General features: G+C 56.9%; 3 protein-coding genes across 6 annotated transcripts; 1 reads left to right on the forward strand and 2 right to left on the reverse strand.

Moving 5' to 3' along the window:
• The first annotated feature begins 1,281 nt into the window (after positions 1–1,281).
• Positions 1,282–4,777, forward strand: LOC132006195 (cytochrome P450 2F2-like). Of its 2 annotated transcripts, XM_059383968.1 has the most exons (9): positions 1,282–1,474; positions 2,097–2,259; positions 2,669–2,818; positions 3,082–3,242; positions 3,426–3,602; positions 3,687–3,828; positions 3,924–4,111; positions 4,306–4,447; positions 4,529–4,777. In XM_059383968.1, the coding sequence occupies exons 1-9, from the start codon at positions 1,289–1,291 to the stop codon at positions 4,708–4,710; spliced, it is 1,491 nt and encodes a 496-aa protein (XP_059239951.1). In that variant the 5' UTR covers positions 1,282–1,288; the 3' UTR covers positions 4,711–4,777. The 2 variants fall into 2 exon arrangements, with proteins under 2 accessions (XP_059239951.1, XP_059239950.1); XM_059383967.1 differs by lacking the exon at positions 1,282–1,474 and having other exon boundaries at positions 1,769–2,259; positions 2,636–2,818.
• Positions 4,778–4,853: 76 nt separating this feature from the next.
• On the reverse strand, positions 4,854–13,499 carry EGLN2 (egl-9 family hypoxia inducible factor 2). 3 transcript variants are annotated; one of them, XM_059383774.1, is made up of 6 exons: positions 13,394–13,499; positions 11,474–12,375; positions 6,569–6,688; positions 6,036–6,172; positions 5,753–5,820; positions 4,854–5,501 (listed from the first exon to the last, which is right to left on the reverse strand). In XM_059383774.1, exons 2-6 carry the CDS (start codon positions 12,137–12,139, stop codon positions 5,446–5,448), a joined length of 1,047 nt encoding a protein of 348 aa, XP_059239757.1. In that variant the 5' UTR covers positions 12,140–12,375; positions 13,394–13,499; the 3' UTR covers positions 4,854–5,445. The 3 variants fall into 3 exon arrangements, with proteins under 3 accessions (XP_059239757.1, XP_059239755.1, XP_059239756.1); XM_059383772.1 differs by having other exon boundaries at positions 11,303–12,375; XM_059383773.1 differs by lacking the exon at positions 5,753–5,820 and having other exon boundaries at positions 11,303–12,375.
• A 1,451-nt stretch (positions 13,500–14,950) lies between these two features.
• Positions 14,951–23,637, reverse strand: RAB4B (RAB4B, member RAS oncogene family). The gene is made up of 8 exons (XM_059383833.1): positions 23,460–23,637; positions 22,198–22,278; positions 21,841–21,955; positions 20,416–20,478; positions 20,175–20,329; positions 19,077–19,172; positions 18,841–18,973; positions 14,951–15,320 (listed from the first exon to the last, which is right to left on the reverse strand). Exons 1-7 carry the CDS (start codon positions 23,473–23,475, stop codon positions 18,858–18,860), a joined length of 642 nt encoding a protein of 213 aa, XP_059239816.1. The 5' UTR covers positions 23,476–23,637; the 3' UTR covers positions 14,951–15,320; positions 18,841–18,857.
• Between the last annotated feature and the right edge of the window lie 57 nt (positions 23,638–23,694).

The following is a 23,694-nucleotide window of genomic DNA, read 5'->3' on the forward strand; positions in this document are numbered from 1 at the left end:
AAGAGATAGAGATCTGAGAATAGAAGGAAAAGGGAGCTAGAGAGACAGGCACCTTAAAAAATAAGACACAAAGACAGACAAGGAGAGAGACAGTCACAAGGATTCAGCAAAAGAGAGCCGGAGGAAAACAGAGTCTAAGATAAAGACAGAAACAGAAATCAGGATAAAGAGAGCATGCATTTGCTCTACAAATGTTTGCTGAGCACCCATTGTGTGCCGAGCACTGTTTTTGTGCTGGGGATACTGAAACGAGCAGGACAAATGCCAGCTCTTGAAGAGACACAGAGAGAGTGGCTCATCAGAGAGTCTGACAAAATGGGCTGGGTGGGACCCAGGGAGGGCACCCCACACCAACCCCCCACTGTTTGTGGAGTCAGCGCCCTGGAGCAGGGGTCCTGCCCTGAACCCACTGCCTGTCACCTGGGTTCCCAGACAAAGAAAGCCTGACAGATCCGGAGACCCAGGGTAGAGACAGAGGGCAGGGAGACAGGAAAGTGGGAGATGAAGGGAAAGAGAAACTCCAAGGGATACAGAAAAGAACAAAAGCAGGCAGAGTAAAACAGAGGTGGAAAGAGAGAGATGAACAAAGAAACACAGAGGAAGAGATGAAATAAAAAACAGAGACAGAGACCTTGAGAGACACTCCCAGAAACAAGGCCAGTCCCAAAAGCTGTGCTGCCCCCACAATCTCGCCAGGTCTGGGCCCTGTGCCAGGTACCTGGCGGAAGGCTGGATCCGGTCAGGCAAAGGTCCGTGGGAGGGTGAGCCGCCTTCCTGAACAGTGTACGGGTGCAGCATACACCATTTTAAGAGCCAGGGCATGGAAGTGACAAGGGGTCAGGGGCCTGTCCCTGGGAATCGCAAGCACAGGGCCCAGGAGGGCCAGGCTAATGGGTATATCACCAGGGGTGTTTTTAGAAGTGTATTTGGAAGTCAGGAATGTATTTAGGAATCCAAAGTTATAGGGTATGGCTTTTAGGGGGTCATAGGCCCCAAGGCGGCCAGAAGATTCAGTAATGCACACTTCTGGGCCAAGGAAGATGGACCCCAAGGACCCAAGGACTCAGTAGAGTATATTGACATGGAAATGCGAGTGCAACAAAGCTGCCAAATGGGGCCGGCTGTGCCTGGCACGACAATGACAGAGCTGGGGGGCTGGGTGGAGACCTTGGGTGGGGGAATCTGCAAAATGAGCAGCCATACCCACTCCTGGTATCCGCCCAGCTCCACCCAAGACCCAAAGGGAATCAAATAAAGGCAAAGGGGGGCAGGCACGATAGAGGGCACGATGGTCATGGGAGTCACAGCGTTGCTGCTGCTGCTGCTGGTCCTGCTGCTGGCCCTAGCCAGGCGGGGTTGGGGTGCCCAGGGCACTCAGACTCGGGGGTCCCTACCCCCGGGGCCAACGCCACTCCCACTGCTGGGGAACCTGCTGCAGCTGGAGCCTGGACGCCTGGACCAAGCGCTCATGGAGGTAGATAGAGCCCGACAGTGGGCTCCGGGGCTGGAAGTCCTGGTGCTCTGATTGAAGACAGCTGAGGGCTCCAACCCCTGAGTTCTGAGGAGGGTTGAGGGACCTGGAGCCCTGTGTTCCAGGAAAGGAGGAGACTACGGGTGGAAGCTGGGAGCCTGGATATCTGTTTGAGAGAGGAGAGGGCCAGTGGGGCTGACTTCCTGGCAGAGTCGACCCGGATCCCTCCCTCCCCACCCCACCCCTACTCCCCCCACTCTGGGGTCCTCAGGGAGGAGCCTAGAGTGAGAAGTTAGGTCGCGGGCTGTGGGGAAGGGGTGCCGAGAGGTCTGCTCTCCTGGTTCAAGGTGGGGAGGAGACCACCGACAGTCCAGACGCCTACTTCGGTGGGTGCAGAGGGCTCGGGCCCTGGTCTTGCAGATCCCGAGGGAAGAGGAAGCTGGGGCGTTGGACTCCTGCGGAGGAGGAAGGAAGGAGGTGGGGATCTGACCTCCTCCGTCAGTAATGAGGGGATGACATGGGGACTCTGGGTCGGAAAGAAGAGGGAGCTGGTGGCGGGGGCTCTAGGGTGGAGGACGGGGTCAGGAGCCCCGACCAGGACCCGCTGAGCACCCGCTCCGCGTAGCTCTCTGGCCGCTGGGGCCCAGTGTTCACAGTGCGGCTGGGCCCGCGCCCTGCAGTGGTGCTGTGCGGCTACTCTGCGCTGCGGGACGCATTAGTGCTGCAGGCGGATGCCTTCTCCGGCCGCGGGGCCATGGCTGTTTTCCAGCACTTCACTCGCGGAAACGGTGAGTCCCAGGCGGCGGAAGAGCTGGCGGGACCACCCAGTTTGAGCGATAAGGGGCGGGGTCAGGAGATGGGGCGGGGCCGAACGAGAAGGCCAGTGAAGGCAAAGAGCGAGAAGGTGGGGCGGAGCTAAAATGTAGAAGCCGAATTGGAGGGGCTGGTTCCTGGTCCAGCCAATAGAAGGAAGAGAAGAGCCCAAGAGCTCAAGCAAAGCGAGCAAGCACTGGTCAGGGATGGAGACCAGCAGTGGTGGGGCGAACGCGTGGATAGGGCCGAGAAGGCTGGGGTTGCAACCGAGAGCAACAGAAAGCGCAGAATTGAAGGGTCGCGAGGAAGTCGGCTCCAAAACCCAACAGAGCCGGGATGGGGCGTGGCCAGCTCCCCGACCCGCCCTTTCTCTGCTTTCCCTAGGCATCTTGTTTTCCAACGGGCCGCGCTGGTGGACGCTGCGCAATTTTGCACTGGGAGCACTGAAGGAGTTCGGGCTGGGAACGCGGACCATAGAGGAGCGCATCCTGGAGGAGGCAGCTTGTCTGCTTGGCAAATTTCAAGCCACCATTGGTGCGGCCTGGGAAAGGAGAGGGGTTTTTTGCGGCTGTGGCCAAAGATCAAGAAGGGGCACGGCAGGGCGCCTGGCTAGCTCAGTAAGCAGAGCCAGCGACTGTCCATCAGGGTTGTAGGATCCAGCCCCAGGTTTGGTGTAGAGATTACTTAAAAATAAAATCTTTAAAAAGCAGGGGCGGTGGGTGGGCAGGCATTTGTAGTGGAAAGAAGTCAGTAGGCCTAGCCACCACAAAAAGACCCCGTCCCGTTCCCCCTCCCAGGAGCGACGTTCAACCCCCGACGGCTCCTGGATAATGCTGTATCTAACGTTATTTGTTCGGTGGTCTTCGGGAACCGCTATGGCTATGAGGACCCAGAGTTCCTGAGGCTCCTGGACCTCTTCCATGACAACTTCCGCATCATGAGTTCCAGATGGGGCGAGGTGAGAGGGCCAGATTCAGTTCCTCCCTCCTATGCCAAACCTAGGGTACACAGACCTACCAACCTTGGATCAGTCTTGGAAGAGAAGAGTTCTAGAACTTAGAACATCAAAGTCTTGGCGCAGTCTCCCTGCTCGGGAACTAGTGCACTTGCTCAAGGTCCTGCTGCGGTCTTGTCCCCCTAGATGTACAACATTTTCCCCTCCCTCCTTGAGTGGCTCCCAGGCCCACACCACCGAATCTTTCGAAACTTCACGAAGCTTCGGGTTTTCATCTCTGAGCAAATCAAGTGGCACCAGCAGACACGGCAGCCTGGGGAGCCCCGCGATTTCATCGATTGCTTCCTGGATCAGATGAGTAAGGTGCGGGTCTGCTACCCTAAAACCACCCCCCATGCCACCCACTAGGAGGTGCCAGACAGCCAAAACACCCATCTCTGTCCGCAGGAACAGGAAGACCCAGAAAGCCATTTCCAGGAGGAGACGTTGGTGATGACAACACACAATCTCTTCTTCGGTGGCACTGAGACCACAAGCACCACTCTGCGCTATGGGCTCCTCATTCTGCTTAAGTACCCAGAGGTGGCAGGTCCGGGAGCTGGAAAGCCTGGAATGAGGTGGCATGGGTGTGGGGATGGCTAGGGGCCTGAGAATGCATAGCTCACAGCCTCTGACCACCCCCAGCCAAAGTGCAGGCCGAGCTGGATGCAGTGGTAGGGCGGACACGCACCCCAAGGCTAGAGGACCGCGAGCACCTGCCCTACACCAATGCCGTGCTACACGAGATCCAGCGCTTCATCAGTGTGCTGCCACTGGGGCTGCCCCGTGCCCTCACCAGGGACACCCACCTGCGCGGCTACTTTCTGCCCAAGGTGCCCACGCATGGGGATTCTTTGCAGGCCTGGGAGACCTTCAGCCAAAATCATCAGCCCTGAGCACGTGCAATGCTGAGTCACACGGCCCTAGGAGTAGGGAAAATAGGCCCACCTTCCCACTGGCTTTTAAATGGGGTCTTGGATGACTATAACCAAGTCCACGGGTAACCCCTGTGCACCCCTGCCCCCAGGGTACCTTTGTGATTCCTGTGCTCAAGTCTTCACACCAGGACCCCACCCAGTTCAAAGACCCAGAATGCTTCAACCCCACCAACTTCCTGGACGACAAGGGCAAGTTCCAGAGCAACGATGCCTTCATGCCCTTTGCCCCAGGTCTGGGCCAGGAAGGGAGGGGACAAGGCTGGGCAGGCCTGGGAGGGGCGTGGTTCCCACCCTGCATCCCCGTGTCCTCAGGAAAGCGGATGTGCCTGGGCGCGGGCCTGGCACGATCGGAGATCTTCCTCTTCTTCACCGCCATCCTCCAGCGGTTCTGCCTGCTCCCTGTGGGCAGCCGCACCGACATCAACCTCACCCCGCAGTGCACAGGCCTGGGCAACATCCCCCCAGCCTTCCAGCTCCGGCTGGTGGCCCGCTGAGTTGGGCTCAGCAGCCCTCTGCTCACTGGCTCCCAGACCTCCCTACCTGCTTTGGTCAATAAAGGCCCCAAACCGCAGACAGACAGGTCTCCTTACCAGTAAGAGGGAGCGGGAGAATCACGTTTTGCAGCTCTGAGGTAAACTTTTATTTCTTTCTTGGCTGACAGGACTCTTCACGCCCATGCTCCCCCGTGCACCTTTTCTCCTGCCCACGCAGTGGCGGCCTAGTCCACAAGGTGCCATGGCCATAGGGGCTGGGGAGTCACTTCACATTCCAGGCTGGGGGAGTGGGGGGCTTGGGGATATTGTCCCCCCAACAAACCTTTGCCAGTAAGAGGCCGTGACATCCCCAACCCTCGATCCTGCATCCTGGTGGGATCCTGGTGGGAGGTGGCAATGCCTCCTTCCAACTCTCCACGTCCAAGAGGAGCACAGCCAGACAGGGTTAGCCACAGGGCCCCAGCTCCAGCAATGGCCGCTCCCAATACTGGCTCCAGCCCAGGTCACAAGCCCAGCCCCCGTCCCAGGGCAGCAGACGTCTCTCCTCCTCCTTGGTCCTCAGCATCAGAGGGAGCCCTCCACACCAGGCAGGACAGAGGCAAAGCTGGAAGCAGCAGCGCTGGCGTAAAGGGCGCAGGCACCAAGGGTGGTGGGCTGTTGGGCCGGCAGCACGGGGCCGAAGGCTCTCCCAAAGTCAGGGCAAGCTGTCTGTCCATGCAGCTCTGGGGCTGGCCACTAGGTGGGCGTGGTTGGCTGTGACACAGGTACTTGGACACCTTTCTGTCCAGATGCTAGGGGTGAGATGAGAGGAGACAGGAGTCATCAGGGAAGGGACCCAGAAGCCAAGAAAAACGCGGGAAGATGGAGGAGAGGACCACATGCTGGGGGTGCCAAGAGAGGGCTGTCTAGGGAAGAGGACAGAGGAGAGAAAAAAGGAGTTGCAAAATTTAGGAAGAGACTGAAGTGGGTAAGGGACTTGACGTGTGACGTACATGGAATAGGAAGGGCTCGAGAGAGGGGATGCCATTTGGGAAGCAGGTACCTAGCTGATACTTGTCTTTGGCTGCTGCCCGCTCCTTAGCATCAAAATACCAGACAGTGATGGCGTACCTGGGGACCAGAGCAGCCCCGAAGGGCAGTTAGCGACACTTGTCTTCAATTCCAGCCACCACATCCACAGTGACACCACAGTTCACCCTTCTGAGCCTGGTTCTGTCCCACCTCAGCCCCTCTCAGCGCTTCACTTCCTAGCCACTCCTGGGGTCGGACAAGACTTTGCTGTCACAGAGCAGACCTGAGCTTGTCCCCCCAAATACCAGTCATACCTGGTGGCATAGGCTGGTTTCACCTCGTGGGGGTTCCGCCGATCAGACCAGAAAATGAGCAACCGATCGAAGAGGGGCTCGATGTTGGCAACCACAGGCCGGCCCTCAGGGAAGATCTGCAGCAGGCCGCCATGCACCTGAGGGCAGGCCAGAGGATGAGGCAAGAGATGGTGGATGCAAGGCCTGTAGCCCCTGCCTTGCACCCCCTGCCCCCTGTGCTCCGATGGCTGCACACATCCCTCCCTCCCACCACTCAGGCTCCCAGAGTGATGACAGCCAGAGTCTGCACCACCATGGAGGCAGGCAGGAAACTCCTGGAGACAAGAAATGGGATGAGAGTGCTGCCACCACCAGGTCAGCTGGAGACAAGATGGTGCCATTGCCCAGGAAGAGGGAGCCAGCCAGCAGGCGGCACTGCACTGCCCCGCTCTGGGCCCATATGAGGAAAGGGAGAATGCCAGAAGCACAAAATGGAGGGGATGCAGCCACCTTATCCTCCCTCCCACCCCAACCCTCACTCTCCCACCCCCTACCTTGACGTCCCAGTTCTGATTCAGGTAATAGATACAGGTGATGCAGCGCCCGTCGCCGTGGGGATTGTCAACATGCCTCACGTACCCCAGTCCGTTGCCTGGGTAGCACGCCACCATGGCCTGACGGACAGACAGGAGGGGGCTTAGAGGGCGAGGCAGGGATATTTGGGGAGGCAGCCATTACCTCCTCTTTCTCACCCCTCATAGCCCCTCATCTCTCCCCAGACTCCTCCAAGGACTCTCGCCCAGACTTTCTTCTTTGTCAGCCAAGGAACCTTAGCTCTTGGGGCGCGACAGCCCCCTCCCCACACACGGCCAGAGCCTGGCACCCAGACAGCGCTTGATGAGTAACTGAGGGTTTGACTTTTTAAAGATAACCTGACTCCCTGCTCCAACCAGACCTTTCAGAATAAAACCAATTTACATGGAGGGATGGAGGGATGTGGCCTCACAGCCCTGCACCTGGGCTTCTTGACCTTGGCTTCAGCATGGAATCACTTAGGATGCTGATGCCCAGGCCCACCTCAGCGGTTCAGAAATACTTGGTCTAAGGTGGAGCCTGGAATTTTTCAAGTTTCCCCAAATAACCGTAATGTTGAGAACAGCAATGTTGAGAACTGCTGCCCCTGACTACCAAAAAACCCCACTAGATAAAGTGTTTCCTACACATATAAACAAGTATCAAAACCCCCACTGTGACTAGAATCTGAGCTCAAGGACAACCTGCTGGGTAGCCCCTGACAGTCCCATGACCTGAACGAGCCTCAATGGCCTCACCCGTTCAACAAACTAATGAACGCCTCCTCTGCTTACAGACCTGGCGATTCCTGACCCCCCCGCAGACCGTGGCTTGTGTGTACAGGTCTAGCCACAGGTTCTGACCTCCTCTCCCTGGTGGCTGTCGTCCCCCTTGACCACGTGGAGTCCTCGGCTGTTTCTTAGCAGGGAGCCACCAGAAAAGTGCATGTGGAGGGAGGGAAAGGGCCCACAAGTTCCTTCAGACCCAACTCGCAGCTTCAAGGCCCAGTGATGCCTGCCACACCAGCAGTAACATCAGGTGGGAGACTACGCTTCCTGCCTCAGGTTCCTCATCCGTGAAATGGAGCTGACAAACTACTTCACAGGCAGTTGTGGGAATTCAGTAAGACAAATGTTTGGGAGGGCACCAAGCACAGTGCCTGTCACATGATGGAAAGACAAAGGACAGGCTGAAATGACATTTTAAAAAAGAGTCCCCGTCCTACCCTCAACTACTCAGGAGGGCTGTATAAGGCAAACAGGGGAGTACTGGCGTGCAGACTCTCCAGCTTGTGGACCATTCTGTCTTGACACCTTGCCCGCACTTATTCCAGCTGCCACCTGCTGCTCCCCACTAACGTTCAGCTATACCTGTGGGCCGCAGCCCCGAAAAACAGCCCTAAGATAAACATTCCTGATCAAAAAGATGGGCATCTGCTGCCCAAACAGGAGGCTGGCTTAGCACTCCCGGGCAGGCCAGGCTGACTCAATCCTCAGCCTTTTTCCAACATGGTACTCCCAAGGCTCTCCCCAGCATGAGCAGTCCACAGCTCTGCATTAAACGTGTGTGGACTCGAAGTACCCCAGCACCCGCCCTGGGAAAGAGGCCAGGAGGCCTGCAGCTGAGTAAGGCCACCCAGCAGTGGAGAGTCTTGGAGGCACTTGGGCAAGACCTTGGCCCCCACAATCCCCAGGTTCAGGAGAACCTTCTCTATACTGTTCACTCCCTACAAATGGGTCAGTGCTCTGAGCAACCACCTCACTGGGAGAGAAAAAAGTGGCCATGCCCAGGGAGCCTGCAGTGACTCACTGCCCTCCCCAGAGAGAATCCAAGCAGAGACTGCTGGGTCTGCACAAGGGTGGCGACCGGGTCCAGGGCTGCAGCCTCTTGCTCACAGTCCACCTCCACACAGTAGCCAGAGACACTTTCCTCCAGCTCTTCACTGCTCAATCCCTTCAAGAACCCCCACCACATCCCACAGACTCAGCCTCCAAGGCCACCAATCTCTGCTACCACTGCCTTTACTCCGCTATAGCCTCTCAGGCCTCCTAACTGATCTCTGACCAGGCCACGCTCATCCATAAGGCCTCTGCCCCTGCCTGGGTCACACATCCCCTGGTGCTCCTTGTTATTCACATCTCAGATCAAAGGGTACCTTGAGTACTTCAGCTGAAGGCATCTCTGCTCATTTTTCCAGATCCACCGCCCCCCCCAAGATGTGAGATCAGTCGGGACGCTTGTTTACCTAGTACTGGCCCAACAGGCAGTCCCGTGGAAGCCCTTGGGGCCAGGAGTGTCTCCCTAGTGCCCAGGCAGTAGCTGCTTACAGAAAGCACTCTGGGTCTCCGGGCCTCCACGGCATCCTGCCCTGCACACCCTCACACAGGGTTTCCCACCGTGCAGGCAGGGACAGTGTCTGTATTCTGGTGTGGAAGGGGGGTCATGCATGAAGCCTAGACAGAGAAACAGGCCCTTTAAACTCCCACCAATCCCTCCACATATACACCTTGGTAGGGAAGGCGGGGGTATCCTCTGGCCACAGAGAAGCACCTACTTCCTGCCCCCACAAGGGAAAAGGACAACAAGCAGAATAACATAAAAGGCTGCTCCTCACCCTCCCATCTCAGAGAAGGGGCAGCTAGCATCACAGCCAGGAAACTAAAGAATTAAAAGGCTATTAGTGACAATATGCCAAAAGCCCCAACACCCACACCCACACCCCCAGAGTCCAGTAGAAACTGGGGACTGAGCCAATGACAGCAGGCCCCACCTCCAAGCTGCTCTTAAAAGGGCAACCAAGCCAGCCAGGCTCTCCCTGTGGTCCCCTATGGTTGTCCCTGATGCCAGCGGAGCCAACTCTCTCCCACCTGCAGGTCAGCAGAGCAGAGAGACTAGAGACAGCTGGGAGAACAGAACATAGGAGCTCCATTCCAGAGTGACCAACAGGCAGGTTGGGGCTGGCTCCAGCCACACCGGTGATGTGGGCCCTGACCACCTCTGTGACCACCCACCTCGGTACACCACACTCTTATTTCAGAGCCTGGGGAGGGAGTCCAGAGGTTGCCTGTTGAAGGTGGGGAAGCCTGGAACAGGTGTCTTATGGGTTTGGTGGGGGTGTCTAAGAGGAACTCCAGTGACCGGGTTGGCTCCCTTGCCCATCTCAGTCTAGCCAGGTTTGTTCTTACCTCCCAGGACAACAGAAGTCACCCAGAGCTAAAATAGTCCCAACCACCCTCCCAAGCCCACAATCCTAGCCGGGGCCCTGGCCCAAACCACATCCAAGGCACCAAGGGGGAAACATCTGCTCAATCTACTTCGCCCTCCCCTCCTAAAACTACCAAAGACTAGCTGGGGACTTAACTGTATTTTCCTATCCTGTGGATAAGCAAACTGAGGCTGAGGAAAGCGTGCCGCCATGGGCCATTCAGCTCTCCCACTCTCCCCTCACACTCCCTTCTGTGAGGATGCATGATCTGGGGTGAAGATGCTGAGCCCCTTGAAGCCAGGGAGGCTCCCTCTTATCACTCCTGCCTGCACAGGAGCAGAGCCCAGGGAAGGCCTCCTCTGACTCTCCAGCTATCAAGTAACAGGAGGCAGGGAGAAGTAGGACAAGTCCTAGCTGGACAGGGAGGATGCTGGCCTTGGCCCGAGGGAGCCTGGGTCCCTGAGCCAGTTCCAGCCAGAGACAGAAGCTGTACAGAGGCAGAACCCAAGATGGGATCGGAGGGAGGAGGGAGACATGAGGAGCGCAGCCACATGCCCTGAGCAAAGCAAACAGCCCTGCCATCAGCCAGTAATCACTGGTGTGCAGCAGGCACTCCCTGCAGGGGCCTTGGCCAAAAGACACTTGTCCTGGACTCAAGGCCAGAGCCCTTTCACCCCTCTATGAAGAGAATTATTGTGTCAGAAGGCCAGAAAGCCCCAAAAGACCACTGTCTTGTGGAGAGCTCCTGACCTAGGTTCTCAAACGGGCAGCTAGAGGCTCAAGAGACACTGATGACTGCCCATAAACTGGACAAACGAGCATTTTTCTTTAAAAAGGATCTGTGGTTTCAGCGAATTCTCAAAAAAGCCCATGTCCACCCCCCCCCCCAAAAAAACTGGTTAACAACTACTGTAAAAAAAGAATAAAAGAAACCAAGAAGAGACACAAAACAGAGAAAGAAAAGGTCAGAATGGACAAAAACACAGTGATGGACAGACAGGAAGGATACAGGACAAGCATCAGAATGGGGAAGCATACGAAAGATGAAGGACAGAACACCCCCACCCCCAGGGCAGCACACAGGCACCCAGGAAACTGTCCAGGCCACAGATGTCACAGGGCACAAAGTGGTCCAGCCCCAAGCCCGTGGGCAGCACCTCCTCCCTCAGCCTGGCACGGGTCTCACCACTGCCACCCTCCCCACTATGTCTCCTGCTTCTCCTGCCTGGGAGACCAAACGGACAGAACAGAGACAGGCCCCTGAAAGGACAAGACAGATAGATGAAAAGAAAGGCAAATGGGGAAAGAGAAAGCGCACAGACCCCCAAAGTGCCCACCGTAAGGGAGAGTCCAAACCCAACTCTAGTACCGACACTTACTCCACTGGTGCTGCCTGCATCTTTCTGTGACCCCACAAGCCTACCTCCAAGGGCACTGATACTCAGAGCACCAGGTACCCTCGAAGGCAAGTGCTAAGGGGCCCCTCCACTCAAGGCCCTTGCGGCCTTACCTTGGTGCGCCCGTTGATGACGTAGCCACCCAGGCGCCCAGCACAATGGCGGATCACAGTGTCCACGTGGGCCATGAGGACCCCGATGCTTCGGCAGCCAGGCTCATGACCTTCCACCCAGGCAATCTGGTCCCCACGAATGCTGCGTGGCGGGATAGCCCGCTGGCTCACCAGCTGCCCGTCGCGCAGGCGCCCACTCCGCTTCAGGGCCTCCACCTCAGCCAGCACACAACCACCCAGTGCTGCCCCCAGGAAGCTGTCCTTGACACAGATGCCGTAATACCGCATGCAGGGCACGATATAGTCCAGGGCCAGGCGCTCGGGTGCAGTGGGAAGCACCTCCTCCCTCAGCCCTGCGCTGGCCTCGCCGTTGCCACTGCCGCAGCCCATGCTGCCCTCCCCTTCAGCCTCTGCCTCCTGGTTCTCCTGCCTGGCCCAGGACCGCTTGCTGGGTGCTGGGGCATCCCCACCATCCTCTGCCCACTTCCGTTTGGGTGCCTCGGGCCGGGCCCCCTGGGCCGCCAGTCGCTGGCACCCCTTGGTGACCAGTGCTGCTGCGCCCTCACTCTGCAGCGGGCGCAGTTCACCACCATCCTGCCCGCCGAAGCCCTCCCGCAGAGGGCTAGCTGTCGTGGAGGTGGCTGTGGCCCTGGGGGTCCCACTCCCCGCCGAGGCCTCACCAGGTGCTCCTGGACGGTGGTAGGAAGGTAGCAGGGGACAGGGCAGGTAACTCTCCACCCCCATCCTGGCCCGACCAGGCTCCAAGGGCTCTGACACGGAACCCGGCAACTGAGGGAGAGCCTGACTCAGGGGCTGCGACTGGCACGGGCTGTCCATGGCAGCAGCGTCTTCATCCCCCGGGCATGGAGGGCACGGCCCGGGCCCATGGTGCCACCCTCCTCCGCCTCTGCCTCCTCCACTTGATGCAGCCCGGGGCCGGGGTGGCTGAGCCTGGCGTAGGGCAGGGTGAGGCAGGGCAGGCAGCAGAGGCTCTTCTCGTGCCCTGGGGGTGCTCGCTGGTCCCCAAGTCCTCTGCTGCCCCTAGGGGCTTGGGAAAGGACCCGTCAGGGTGGCTGAAGGGGGAGAGAGGAAAAAAAGGGAATGTGAGAAGAACCAGAGGCACTCGAGTGAGGTGGGGTGAGGGGCAGCAGCGCAATAGGGCAGACTAGGCTACACAGTCCCCCAAAACCTGAGGCCACATTGGGGAGAAGATCATGGGAACTGTGGGGGGTGGTGCAATCAAGAAGAGAAGAGGCAGCGAGGGAAGCAGCCGTAGGAGTAAAGCTGGGGAGATGACCCAAAGACACAGAAGCGCGGTGGGGGCTGGGGGAGGGCATCCTCAGACAGACACACAGCAAACAGAAAGGACGCAGGAGAACTGAAGTAGGAAAGGAATGCCGGAGCAGTGGGGAGCGGGAGATCTGCTTGGGGATTCCAGAGACACACGGCGGGAACGGGGTGCTCCACAGATAGAGCAAACAGGGGAGCCCAGAGACAAAGAGAATGGGGGGCCCAGAGACGGAAACGCCGACCGGGGAGAAGCTGGGAGGGCGGTCCTGAGACAGCCGGACAGAACGGGGCGGAAGGGTCAACCTAAGCCCAACGGGAGGAAGCCTGCCGGCGGCTGACACACACCCAGACGGAAGGGAGGGCCTAAGACAGACAGACAGACGGAAGGCAGCCGCGGGAGGAGGGTCCACGGCGACGGGGGGGAAGGGCGGGGGAGGGTTCACGCACTCGGGGACGGACAGGAGAAGGCGGCCCCTCCCAAGCCGCTTTGGCGCGGGCCTCCCCGCTCGGGGCGCTGTAAGCGACGGAGACCGGGCCTACAGACCGCTCGCACCCAGCGCCCCCTTCCTCCCCTCCCCCTCCGCCGGCGCGCGCTCTCCGCCCCCACCCCACCCCCCAAACGGCCGGCACTCAACGTGCCCGGCGCGTTCCCTCCCCCACGCCCTACCCCCACCCTTCCCTTCCCGGGGTCGCCGCGTTCGGCCACGCCGGCCGGCGCGCGCCCCCATACTACGCCCGGCTCGCGTCGGCGCCCCGGCTCGAGCGCCTTCTTCGCCCCTTTCCTCCCAGAGCTCTCCTCACCGAGCTTTTTCCTCCGGCCTCGCCGCCGTCGTTTGTGCCAGCCGCCCAGCGCCGCACAGCGCGCCATACCCCGCCCCCACCTCCCGCGACGCTCCGCCCCCGCCTCGCCCGGTGGGCACGTGACTGCGCCCGCGGAGAAGAACGTGCGTCCGCAGGCGCGAGCCGCGCGGGGCGGAGCGAAGAAGTTCAGAACACACCCCCTATCTCGAGATAGGGGAAATGGGTCGGTCATTTGCATACTGCACTCCTCCCCTTATGGGCGAGGGGAAGAAGTCTGTTAGAAAGGGCTAGATCCGGCAAGAGTTGGGGGTAGGGTAGTTCAGGGGTTAGGCCAAGCGACGTGGGAGGGATATACAAATATGGTTATTTGCATAGGCCAGCCCACTCTATCAGAGTCCTGAGCGCCGGAGAATGACGTGTAGCCGGGCTGGACAGTGGCATGCAAATCATGTTATTTACATGGCCAGCCCCTCCTCGCAGCCCCAGAATAGAGCTCTGATAGGCCAATGTCTGCGCAGTTAGTTTAAAAATGTACGTAAATACACATATTAGTAAGTAATTTACGTAAGCACTTTCTATAACAGAGGAAAAAAAGTGCGGAACATCCCTGATAGAGGAAGAGACTGAAAGGGATGCCACAGTATGACCCATTCCACCCTGTCCTTTCGGGAAAAATTGTGGGAATCTGAAAAAAGCAATTTAGGAAAGCCACGCCCCGCAAGCAGATAAGACTTTTGTCTAACAGCCTCGGGTCTAAGAACATTTTGGGCGACCCAGCCTGGAAGGACTATGCAGATGAGGTTATTTAAATGCCGCGCTCCCTCTACCAAGGCCAGGTTGGGGGGCCGGGTGGTCAGGGGCTCAGGCCTACCCTGTGGGTGGGCTAGTGCGGACTTGGGGATGGCAGAGAAGTTGGGGATGTTCTGATGGGGTTGCACCTGTCCCTGGCAGGGTACTTGCGACTATCAGTTCACCAGGACACAAAGAGATAGACACTAGTCTGAAGTATGCACAAGTCAGGGTTGCACAAAGGCCTACCCTACTCAGGGTTCATGGTCACACACAGTTGTATCAAGGGTGCCAAATTCACACAAGACAAACACAGACTTCAGGGCATAAACGCACAGTCAAACGCAACAGTCAGACAGAGTCTGGGAACTTCCAGCATCAAACATGCATGGAGATCACCTAGAGGCCTGAATTTCCGTTTCCTGGCCTTGGTCCCAAACAACCCCAGCCTCATGGATACAGTCACCAAGGGCACAGAATAGTCATGAGCAATGGTGTCACACACACAATCAGCACATATGCCTACAGACGCTGTCACACACGTGTCACAGGACACCAGTGCTACACAGGTGGGCCTCCAGTATGCCTTGCACAACATGGGCAGTTACAGATTCCCTCCACAGCACCACCTGAGTCACAGTGTCCCCCCAACGCTACATCCAATCCAGGAACATGACCCCCACACACCATGACATGTGGTTCTTCCATCGGGTACTTCTACTGTCTCCCTTCCCTCCCCATCACCCCAAAATAAGAGAGGCCAAGACACAGGTGTAAACAATGCTTTATGGGGGTGGTGGGGACTGGACAGGCCTCCAGGCAATAAATAACACGTACTCGCAATGGCGGGGAGCTGGGGCCAAATGCCCTGGTCTCAGGCTTTGGGAACTCTTCGAGTATGGTTAGGGGTTCTGGGGGGATGGGGATTAGCCAAGACAGAGGAAGCAGCAGCAGGTACGGATTCCCCCTTCCCCCGTGGCTCAGTCTTGCCCCTCAGCCAGGCCCCACCAGGCCAGGGAAGGGGGACAGGTGGCGGGGCAGCTTCTCTGGGGCCAGGACAGGTGAGGGGCTCGGCCTCCCAGGGCCTGGGTCTGGGCCCCGGCCCGAAGGGCAGGGCTGGTCCTGGAGAACGGATGAGCTGAAAAAAAAGTGTGTGGTGAACTAAAGGGACCCTGGGTCTACCTGGCTAGTGTCTACGTCTCATTTCTGGGTATCTTCCTGCCTATCTGTGTCCGTCTGTCCATACCTTTCTCTTCCAGAGTTTCTGCACTGTCCGATTTTGTGTTTCTCATCTGCCGGTAATTTGGGGCTGTCACTCTGAGGGTACCTGCATCTCCCTGTTTGTCTCAGAGGGCTGACCCCTGGAGTCTACACAGGTATCTACACAGGTATCTCAGTATCTAAATTTCACGCCCCCCCCCCTTTGTATCTCTGTGTCCCTCTGTGTTCCTGGACTGCTCTGGCTCATTCCAGTGTTTTCCAAACTGAGCGGGACATCTTCAGTTAGTGCTTGTTGCTTTAGCTACAAATAGCATTACCTGGGAGCTTCTAGAAATCCGGAAAGCACTTCAGAATCTCTGGGGTGAGGCCCAGGCATCAGACTTTTTTTAAGCTCTCCAGGTAATTTCAATGTGCAGCACCGCATTAGTGGGCTGGGAAATCAGTGTGACGGGCCTTGGCCAATGTTTCAATGAAACAGAATAAGATAGAAGATATCAGAGGGGCATCGTATATAATACTATTTGGTCCCTAGAGACACCAAGCAGTTGGGTGTCAGAGTTTGGGGGGAATGGGGCGTGACTGCTTAATGAGTACGGGGTTTCCTTAGGGCAACGAAAATGTTTTGGAACATTTTCTTGGAACGTTTTGGCTAACATATGCCATGTGAATTTCACCTCGACTGAAAGCAAAAACAAAAACAAAGAATATTAATACTAGAAAAACATGTTTCAGCTTTGATGTGTGTGGAACTGTATCAGATCAAGACGTCTAAAATGTATCTTCTCTTGCAGAGTGCAGTCAACAACATTTGAAAAAGCACGGTCTTATTACATTTGATTCATTGAGAGCAAACCCTGAAAAGGACGCCATTCTGAGCCCTCGGGTAAAGACACAACCATCCATTCCTACAAAGCCCCAGCTCTTTCAAATAAACAGCCCTCATTTCTCAAGTCTTTAGTAAGCATCAGGCCCTGTGCTAAGGACTTTACATGAATTGATGTAATTAATCTTCTCAACACCCAAAGGAGGTAGGTACTATTATTAGCACCATTTTACAAGTGAGAAAATGGAGAACCCAGAGTGTCTAAATAATTTGCCCAGGGCACATGAGTGGCTCAGTGGGTTACGTGGCTGCCTTCGGCTCAGGTCATGGTCCCTGGGTCCTGGGATTGAACCTCGCATCAGGCTCCCTGCTCAGTGGGGAGCCTGCTTCTCCCTCTCCCTCTGCCTGCTGCTCTGCTTACTTGTGCTATCTCTCTGTCAAATAAGTAAATAAAAATCTTTAAATTAAAAAAAAAAAAATACATAAAGAATTTGCCCAGAGTCATGCAGGTAGGAAGCAACAGAGTCAGAGTTGAAACCCAGGCACCCTGGTCTGTGATCTCTCACCTGTCACCTCCTTCCCTTCTCAGATGGGGAAGACAAACACAATAATGACTGAATGTTCAGAGCTGAATGTTTTAAAAAGTAGAGGGCACCTGTGAGACCAGCCAGCTAGAGGTAGTGGCCACGAGTGGGAAGGTGACAAGGGTCTGGCAACGACCAGATGACAAGGGGTAGTTGGTGCAAGAAAGGAGGTTGGAGGGGCACCTGGGTGGCTCAGTGGGTTAAAGCCTCTGCCTATGGCTCAGGTCATGGTCTCAGGGTCCTGGGATGGAGTCCTGCATCGGACTCTCTGCTCAGCGGGGAGCCTTCTTCCTCCTCTCTCCCTGCCTGCCTCTCTGACTACTTGTAATCTCTATCAAATAAATAAATAAAATCTTTTAAAAAAAAAAAAGAAAGAAAAAAGAGAGGAGGTTGGAGGACAGATACGCCCCAGCGGAGCCACAGCAGATGCAGGGGTGTGGAAGGAAACAGGACTGCCCAAAACACTCACCCTTGACTCCTCTCTCTCAAATGCCACATCCATTCATCAGGAATTCATGTTGGCTCTGCCTTCAAAGTATATCCAAGGTCTGAGCACTTTTCCCCATAGCCACCCTGGAGCCGCCAATGGCTGGAAGCAGGGGAGGCGGGGAGGGAGGGGAGTGTGGGGGGAGTTGTGAAGCACAGGGCGAATTGGCAGGACATACACACTCTCAAAGAGGTGGGGATGGGACCTTATCCTGTAGGACCCTGCAAGCCCAGCAAGGAGTGTGGACCAAGCATAGGGGAAGCATGGCTTCCTGGAGGAGGAAAAGGAGGGGGAGGAGGGAAGAGAGGGAAGGAACAGTGTTTCTGACAGAGGGAACAGCATGAATGAAGACCCAGAGAAACGGGAAGAACTTCAGGGTGTCTGCAGCAGCCTGAGCGGTGGGGAGAGGTGTGAGTTGAGGCAGGTGAGGCTGGCGGGGCAAACACCAGGCTATGAGCTTCGGCTCTGTCCCATGGACCCTGGGAGCCATGGGTGGTTTTAAACGGGGGAGGGACAGGATCAGATTTGTGCTTTAGAAAGACCCAGTGGCTACATCAAGAGGGGGCAAGACTACAGAGACCAGGGAGGAAACAAACCTAGCCATGTCTCAGTCCCTCCTCTGCCTGTCCCCCCATCCTGTCCACCACTGTCTCTCAGCTTGACTCTGCAGTAGTCTCTCACTGGTCTCTCAGGAACCACTCCTGCCCACCCCCTCCTCTCCTCTATATGTGGCCAGAGGGATCCTGGGAACACCTGAATCAGGTCCTGTCCCTTCTCCGCTCAGAGCCCTCCCATGGCTCCCATCCAACCCAGGGTACAACCCAGAACCTCCTCATAGACAACAAGGCCCTATCCAATCTGTTTCCCCCCATACCTAACCTCATCTTCTCCCCCCACCCCCAAACACACACACATACTCTGCTCCAGCCACACTGGCCTCCATGGACTTCCTGATCCAGGCCAGGCATGCCCCTACCTCAGGCCCTTTGCACTGGCTTTTCTCTCGGCCTAGAACACTCATCCTCCAGAGACCCATATGAACCCCCCAGCTCCATTCCCCTCCTTAAGGTCTTTGGTCAAATGTCACCTTTTCAGTAAGGGTTTCCCTCATCACGGAATATCTCCACTGCTCACCTTTTACCCACCCTGACTTTCCCTTTATTTTTCTGCACAGCTCTTATCTTCTTAACTACCACGTCATTTTCTCATGTGTCTTGCTTATTGCCTGTCTCCTCCCAAGAGCATGTTGGCTCCACAGGGGCAGGGACTGTCTGTTTGGCCTACTGCTTGAACAGGACCTAGCACACAGCGGACACTCAATAAATATTTGCTGAATTAGGCATGGGTGGGTCAGAGATCCCAGGCAGAGAGCTGGTAGCAAGATGGAAAGGACATCCCCAAGGCCAGGATAATGGCTCCTTTCACTCGACTGTTTTTGCCTCTTTCTCACTTTCTCTCATGGCCTCTTCTTTTCTGTGTCTCTGTCTCTGTTCAGTATTCCCCGGGACCCTACCCCTGCCGTCCCAGGGCCCCAGGCTCCCACCTGGCTCCGTGCACATCTCAGCAGCCACATGGCTGAGGGGCGACGGCCTGGGCGCTCCGAGGCTGCCGCAGCTGACGAAGGGAGGCATCCCCGTATTGAATGCCCGAGCCCATCCTCTCGGGGTCGAGCTCGCCTGGGAGGTGGGGGTGCAGGGGAGAGGTCAGGAATGGTCCCCTGGAGACCTTTGGGCCCTGCCTTCCGCTCCCACTCCCACTCTGGGCAGTCAGGGGCCTCACCTGAGTCGATCTTGTTCAGGATGGTGCGGGCACACTTCAGGAAAGCCTCTTCCACGTTCTCACCCGTGAGGGCGCTAGTCTCCAGGAACATTAGCTCTGAGGGGCAGGGCCTCAGTCAGTCCCCACCCTCCCCTTGACTTTGACTGACCACCTCTCATTCTGCTCCTCAAGCATTCCACCTCTGCCCTCACTCCAGGACCTTGTTCAGGCTGCTGCCCGGCCATGGAAGGCCCCCCTCCCCAGGTGGTTCCGGCTTACAAACCGCCTCCTCCAGAAAGTCCTCCCTGACCTCCCAGCATGATCAGCTGCCCTCCTAGCCCCATGGGCTCCCACAGCCCCCTGTGCCTCCTCTATCCCAGCCCTGACCTCTCTGGAAAGGGTCCTGACTATCTTCCCGCAAGTGCTGGGCCCAGGGTGTCTTTACAGCTATGTTCCCAGCTCTGCTAGGACAGGCCCAGGCCCACCATGGTCCACCCTTGAGCCACATGACAAGGCCTCACAGAAAGTAAGAGCCAGGACTCCAGCCCACGTCTTTTCAGATGGCAAAAAACCATCCTCCAAACCTGGAGGGACACGGACAGACCCTGAGCTTAGTAGATGTCTGGCCAACACAGAAGTTTTCAAATGAGTTTACACTCACATACCTTTCGATGTGGCTGTCAGTCCTGTCCATGCCCCTAAGGCTACTGCCTGCTAACTTGGAGTCTACCCTGTCCTCTCTCCCTTACTCACAAAACAGGCCAGTCTCCCTGGGTCGTCGGAGTTTGCAACCTCCACGTCACGCCAACAGCCTGCACTTATTGACGGCGGTTAACGCAGGGCCCGCTGCCTTGTCCAGGCAGTGCTGAGGGCTCCCCAGGGACCGATCCCCTAAACCAGCCTGCGCTATGCGGGCAGAAACACTGTGATTCCCACTCCCCAGGTAAAGAAAGACAGCTGACGTGTGGCAACACTCGAATCTGAACCCAGACCTCTCAGTGTCCACACTGCCCTGCTAGGCACAGCCACAGACAGCCGGGAGGCCCACGGGCCCCAGTGGACAGCTCCTGCTTCTCTGCTGAGGCCCCCTTCCCCACTGGTCCACCACAGGGTCCTCACCGTTCTCTTGGGCAAAGCGAGAGGCCTCCAGGAAAGTGACCTCGCGCTCCGGGTCCAGGTCTTTCTTGTTGCCACAGAGGATGACCACGATGTTGGGGCTGGCCAGCGTGCGGGCATCTGTTAGCCAAGCGGCCAGCGAGTTGTATGTCTCCCGGCTAAGGAGAAGGGAAAGAGGAGGAAGGGAGGCAGGCATAGTCTGGGGGTCCCGCCCGGCCCCGCCCCACCCTCTCCGTGCACCCACCTGGTAATGTCATACACCAACAGGGCTCCAGCCGCCCCTCGGTAGTAACTCCGCGTCACCGACCTGTGGGGCCAGGGGGACCCAGTCACCCCCGAGGCTGGGGTCTGCCCTGAGATTGCCCCCCTCTGCGGAGAGAGACTAGTGGTTCGGAGACCCCTCTTTACTGCTGGCCCATCCCCCCAAAGCTGGCGATGGTCTGGTCTCAGCACAATTCCCTTCTCTGCTGCTCTCTTTATCTCCCTCAATCTCTGCCTCTCTTAGTGGTCTGTCTGTCTGCCTCTTGTCGGAGTGTCTGCCCGTCTTCGACTCTCTGTGTCTCTGTCTTTCTGTAACTCTTCACTGGTCTGTGTCTTTCCATCTCTCTCTTACATGTGTGTCTCTCTCATTCCCGAGGGCTCTCTATCTCTGTCTGTCACTCTGGCTCTGGTCCTCTCAACCTCACTCATGATTTCTCATGCATTCGCTCATTCCTCATTTCCTGCCATCTCTCCTTTGCCCAGTCCTGACCAAGTGCTCTGCAAGGACATCTGCTTGTCCCTCTTCTGCCCCATCTCTTGGAGGCCCTGTTCCTAGGGCCCGAATCTCTGTCTGGGTCCCCCTCGAACCTGGGCAATCATTCCATAAGCATTAAGCCAAGCACAAGCCATATATCCTTGGCCCTCTTTCTGTCTCTTTTGCTCAGTGGATCAACACACCAATATTAACTTAGCAGCTACTTGGTGCTGGCCTGGGGCCACACCTCTCCATGGACTCGACTCCCTCATGTCCCTCCTCTCTCCGTCTCTGTTTCTCCAACTCCGGGTTTCCAGGCATCGACCACCTTGTCTGCAGACCTTTCCTGAAGACATACTGTGTGCTGAGCCCTACACAGTTCTCTCCCCTCTGCCACACACATCCATATCTCCATCTCTGTGCCTTCGCCTGTCCCACCCTCCCTGTCTCTGGCTCTGACCTGTTTCTCTCTGTGTCTCTTTATCACCCTTACCTTGCTCTTCTTCTGGGTATCAGTCTTTCTCTGTCCCTTTCTGAGTGTACCTCTTTTCCAGTCTCCCTCTCTTTAGTCTCTCCTTTTCCACCTCACCCCATCGCCCCCACCCTGGGCGCCTCTCCCTGGGCACAAGTCTCCATCCCTCCAGCCATATGGGTCGATCAACTGCAGTCTCTCTAGGGTCTGTGAGTCTGTCCCTTCATTATGCTTCTTTCTCAACATCATTTTCCCTCGCTATCCCTGCTCCCTCTCCAAGACCCTTGCTCTCTCTGGCTATAGGTACCTGTACTCAGTCTCCGTCTCTCTTTCCCCTTTGCCTGCCCCTCAGTGGCTCTGTGTCAGATCTCCAAGTGACTGCACACACCTCTCTCTCTCTCTGTCTTGCTTTCTCATTTTCTCTCCTCTATCCCACTCCCTTGGGAGCCCAGCCCACCTACCGAAACCGCTCCTGGCCGGCTGTGTCCCAAATCTGGAGCTTCACAGTCTTTCCACCCACGTTGACCACCCGAGATCCAAACTCCACGCCGATTGTGTGGTTGGAGTCCTGTTTGACTGGGAGTGGGAGGGAGAAAAGAGGCAGTGCAGGGGCTCAAAAGATTCCCTGTCCTCCCTGGCCTCCTCAGCCTGTACCAAACCATTCTCGTTGCTGGGGTGACTGAGGTTCAAGGAGGATCTAGCAAAGGCAAGGGCCAGGCAGCCAGCACTGGAATTGTACCTACGGTCAGCCCTGCCCCTGCCCCCGCCATGCCCACGCCCACAGTTCAGTGCTCCCAGGACCACTCCCAGAAACTCACACTTATTCTCAATGAACTGATGAAGGAGACATGATTTGCCAGTTCCTGCACTGCCAATCACCAGGAATTTGAAGAGGAAGTCTGAGCAGATGGAGCCAAGATCAGGGAAACCCATATGGAGAGAATGATACAGGGCAAAAAAATGGAAGCCAAGAGACCATCACAGTTACAAGGGGACAAAGAGACACATGCAGCAACAGAGCAACAGTAACAACGGTCACAGACAATTCTTACACAGTGCTTACCACATAACAGGCACGGTTCTAAAGTTCTTCACTACTGCAAGCTCACTTATTCCTCAGAAAAACTCTATGAGGGAGGATACTAAAGAGTATCCCCATCTTCCAGATGAGGAAATTGAGGCCAGAAAGGTTAACTGGCTTCGCCAAGATGCCATAGCTGGGCAGAGCTGGGATTCGAATCCAGGTCTACTGGCTCCAGAGTTCAAAAGTTTGGCTATTACCTAGTTAAAGCCTCTTGAAAGCCATCTTATCGAGGACTACAGGCTTGCCCTTGCCCCTCACGACTTCACCTCCCACCATGCTGACCTTCAGTCTATTCCCTGAAAATGACAAACTGGTTCCCACCTCAGGATCTTTGCACTTGTTCCCTCGACTTTTCCCTGCTCGTTGAAGGATCGCAGCTCCTTCTTACTCGTACTAGTGCTGTTTCTACCACACCCTGTCCTCCCTCCTCCTCTTCATCCATCCATCCATCCATCCATCTTTCCAGATCTTTCAATTCTTGGTTCCTCCACCCCTCCCTCTGCCCCCACACTCAAGTGTAAGCCTCGGCCCTTGCCAAGAGTCCCTCCCACCACTTAATTCAAGGACAACTCATCCCCAACCCCACTGCAGACCTCTCAAGCCAGAGCAGTCCCAGCGTCCACAGCATCCCCTCGGGGTTCTCCCAGCCCACCATCCTCCAGCCCTGCCATTCATAAAGTCAGCCCCACCCCATCCACTCAGGCTCCGCCCCGACACATTAAGACCTACCCTTTCCCTCAAGGCCTGCGCAGGTCCATCAAGACTGGTTCCCTCAAATCCCGCCCCAGACCCGTTTAACCCACACACCAGACCCTCAGGCTCCGCCCAAATCGATGGAGCTCAGCCTCGGACCCATTAAACCCCTCCCAGCATCCACTAGGCCCTGCCCAATGCCAGACCCCGCCCCCTGGCACATAAGGCCCCGCCCCACTCCCCAAAGGCCGCATCCTCCCTGGGCCCAGACCCCAGACCCCGACTTCGGCCCACCACCCTCACCGTAGGTCTCGGCCATGACTCGGTCGCGGCCGCTTGGGGCCGCAATATGGCGCCGCGGCCGCGCCTGCTCCTCGGCTGGCAGCCGCTCCACTCCGGCTGCAGCCCCGGCTCCTTCCTACTCCCGGGGCCGGCGCCGCCACTTCCGCCTCCACCTCCCTACGGCGCGACCCGCTAGGGCTGCGGGATACCAGGCCACGCTTCCCAGAGGCAGGGATTGGTGAGCTCGACGGCCGGC

This window comes from Mustela nigripes, chromosome 17, assembly GCF_022355385.1.
Source record: "Mustela nigripes isolate SB6536 chromosome 17, MUSNIG.SB6536, whole genome shotgun sequence".
In the NCBI taxonomy this organism is placed as follows: Eukaryota; Metazoa; Chordata; class Mammalia; order Carnivora; family Mustelidae; genus Mustela; species Mustela nigripes.

Bases quoted from the DNA above. Each gene is read 5' to 3' on its own strand.
- RAB4B (XM_059383833.1), bottom strand. The intron at 20,330-20,415 runs GTGGGTGCACGG...CCTTCTCCTTAG, and splicing joins TTGGTGTATGACATTACCAG to CCGGGAGACATACAACTCGC. The intron at 19,173-20,174 runs GTGAGGACCCTG...CCTGCCCCTCAG, and splicing joins TCGCTTTGCCCAAGAGAACG to AGCTAATGTTCCTGGAGACT.
- EGLN2 (XM_059383772.1), bottom strand. From the start codon at position 12,139: ATGGACAGCCCGTGCCAGTCGCAGCCCCTGAGTCAGGCTCTCCCTCAG. The intron at 6,689-11,302 runs GTAAGGCCGCAA...TCTGTCCGTCAG, and splicing joins TCATCAACGGGCGCACCAAG to GCCATGGTGGCGTGCTACCC. The intron at 5,502-5,752 runs GTACCTGCTTCC...TCTCACCCCTAG, and splicing joins CAAAGACAAGTATCAGCTAG to CATCTGGACAGAAAGGTGTC.
- LOC132006195 (XM_059383968.1), top strand. From the start codon at position 1,289: ATGGTCATGGGAGTCACAGCGTTGCTGCTGCTGCTGCTGGTCCTGCTG. The intron at 1,475-2,096 runs GTAGATAGAGCC...CGCTCCGCGTAG, and splicing joins TGGACCAAGCGCTCATGGAG to CTCTCTGGCCGCTGGGGCCC. The intron at 3,243-3,425 runs GTGAGAGGGCCA...TTGTCCCCCTAG, and splicing joins TGAGTTCCAGATGGGGCGAG to ATGTACAACATTTTCCCCTC.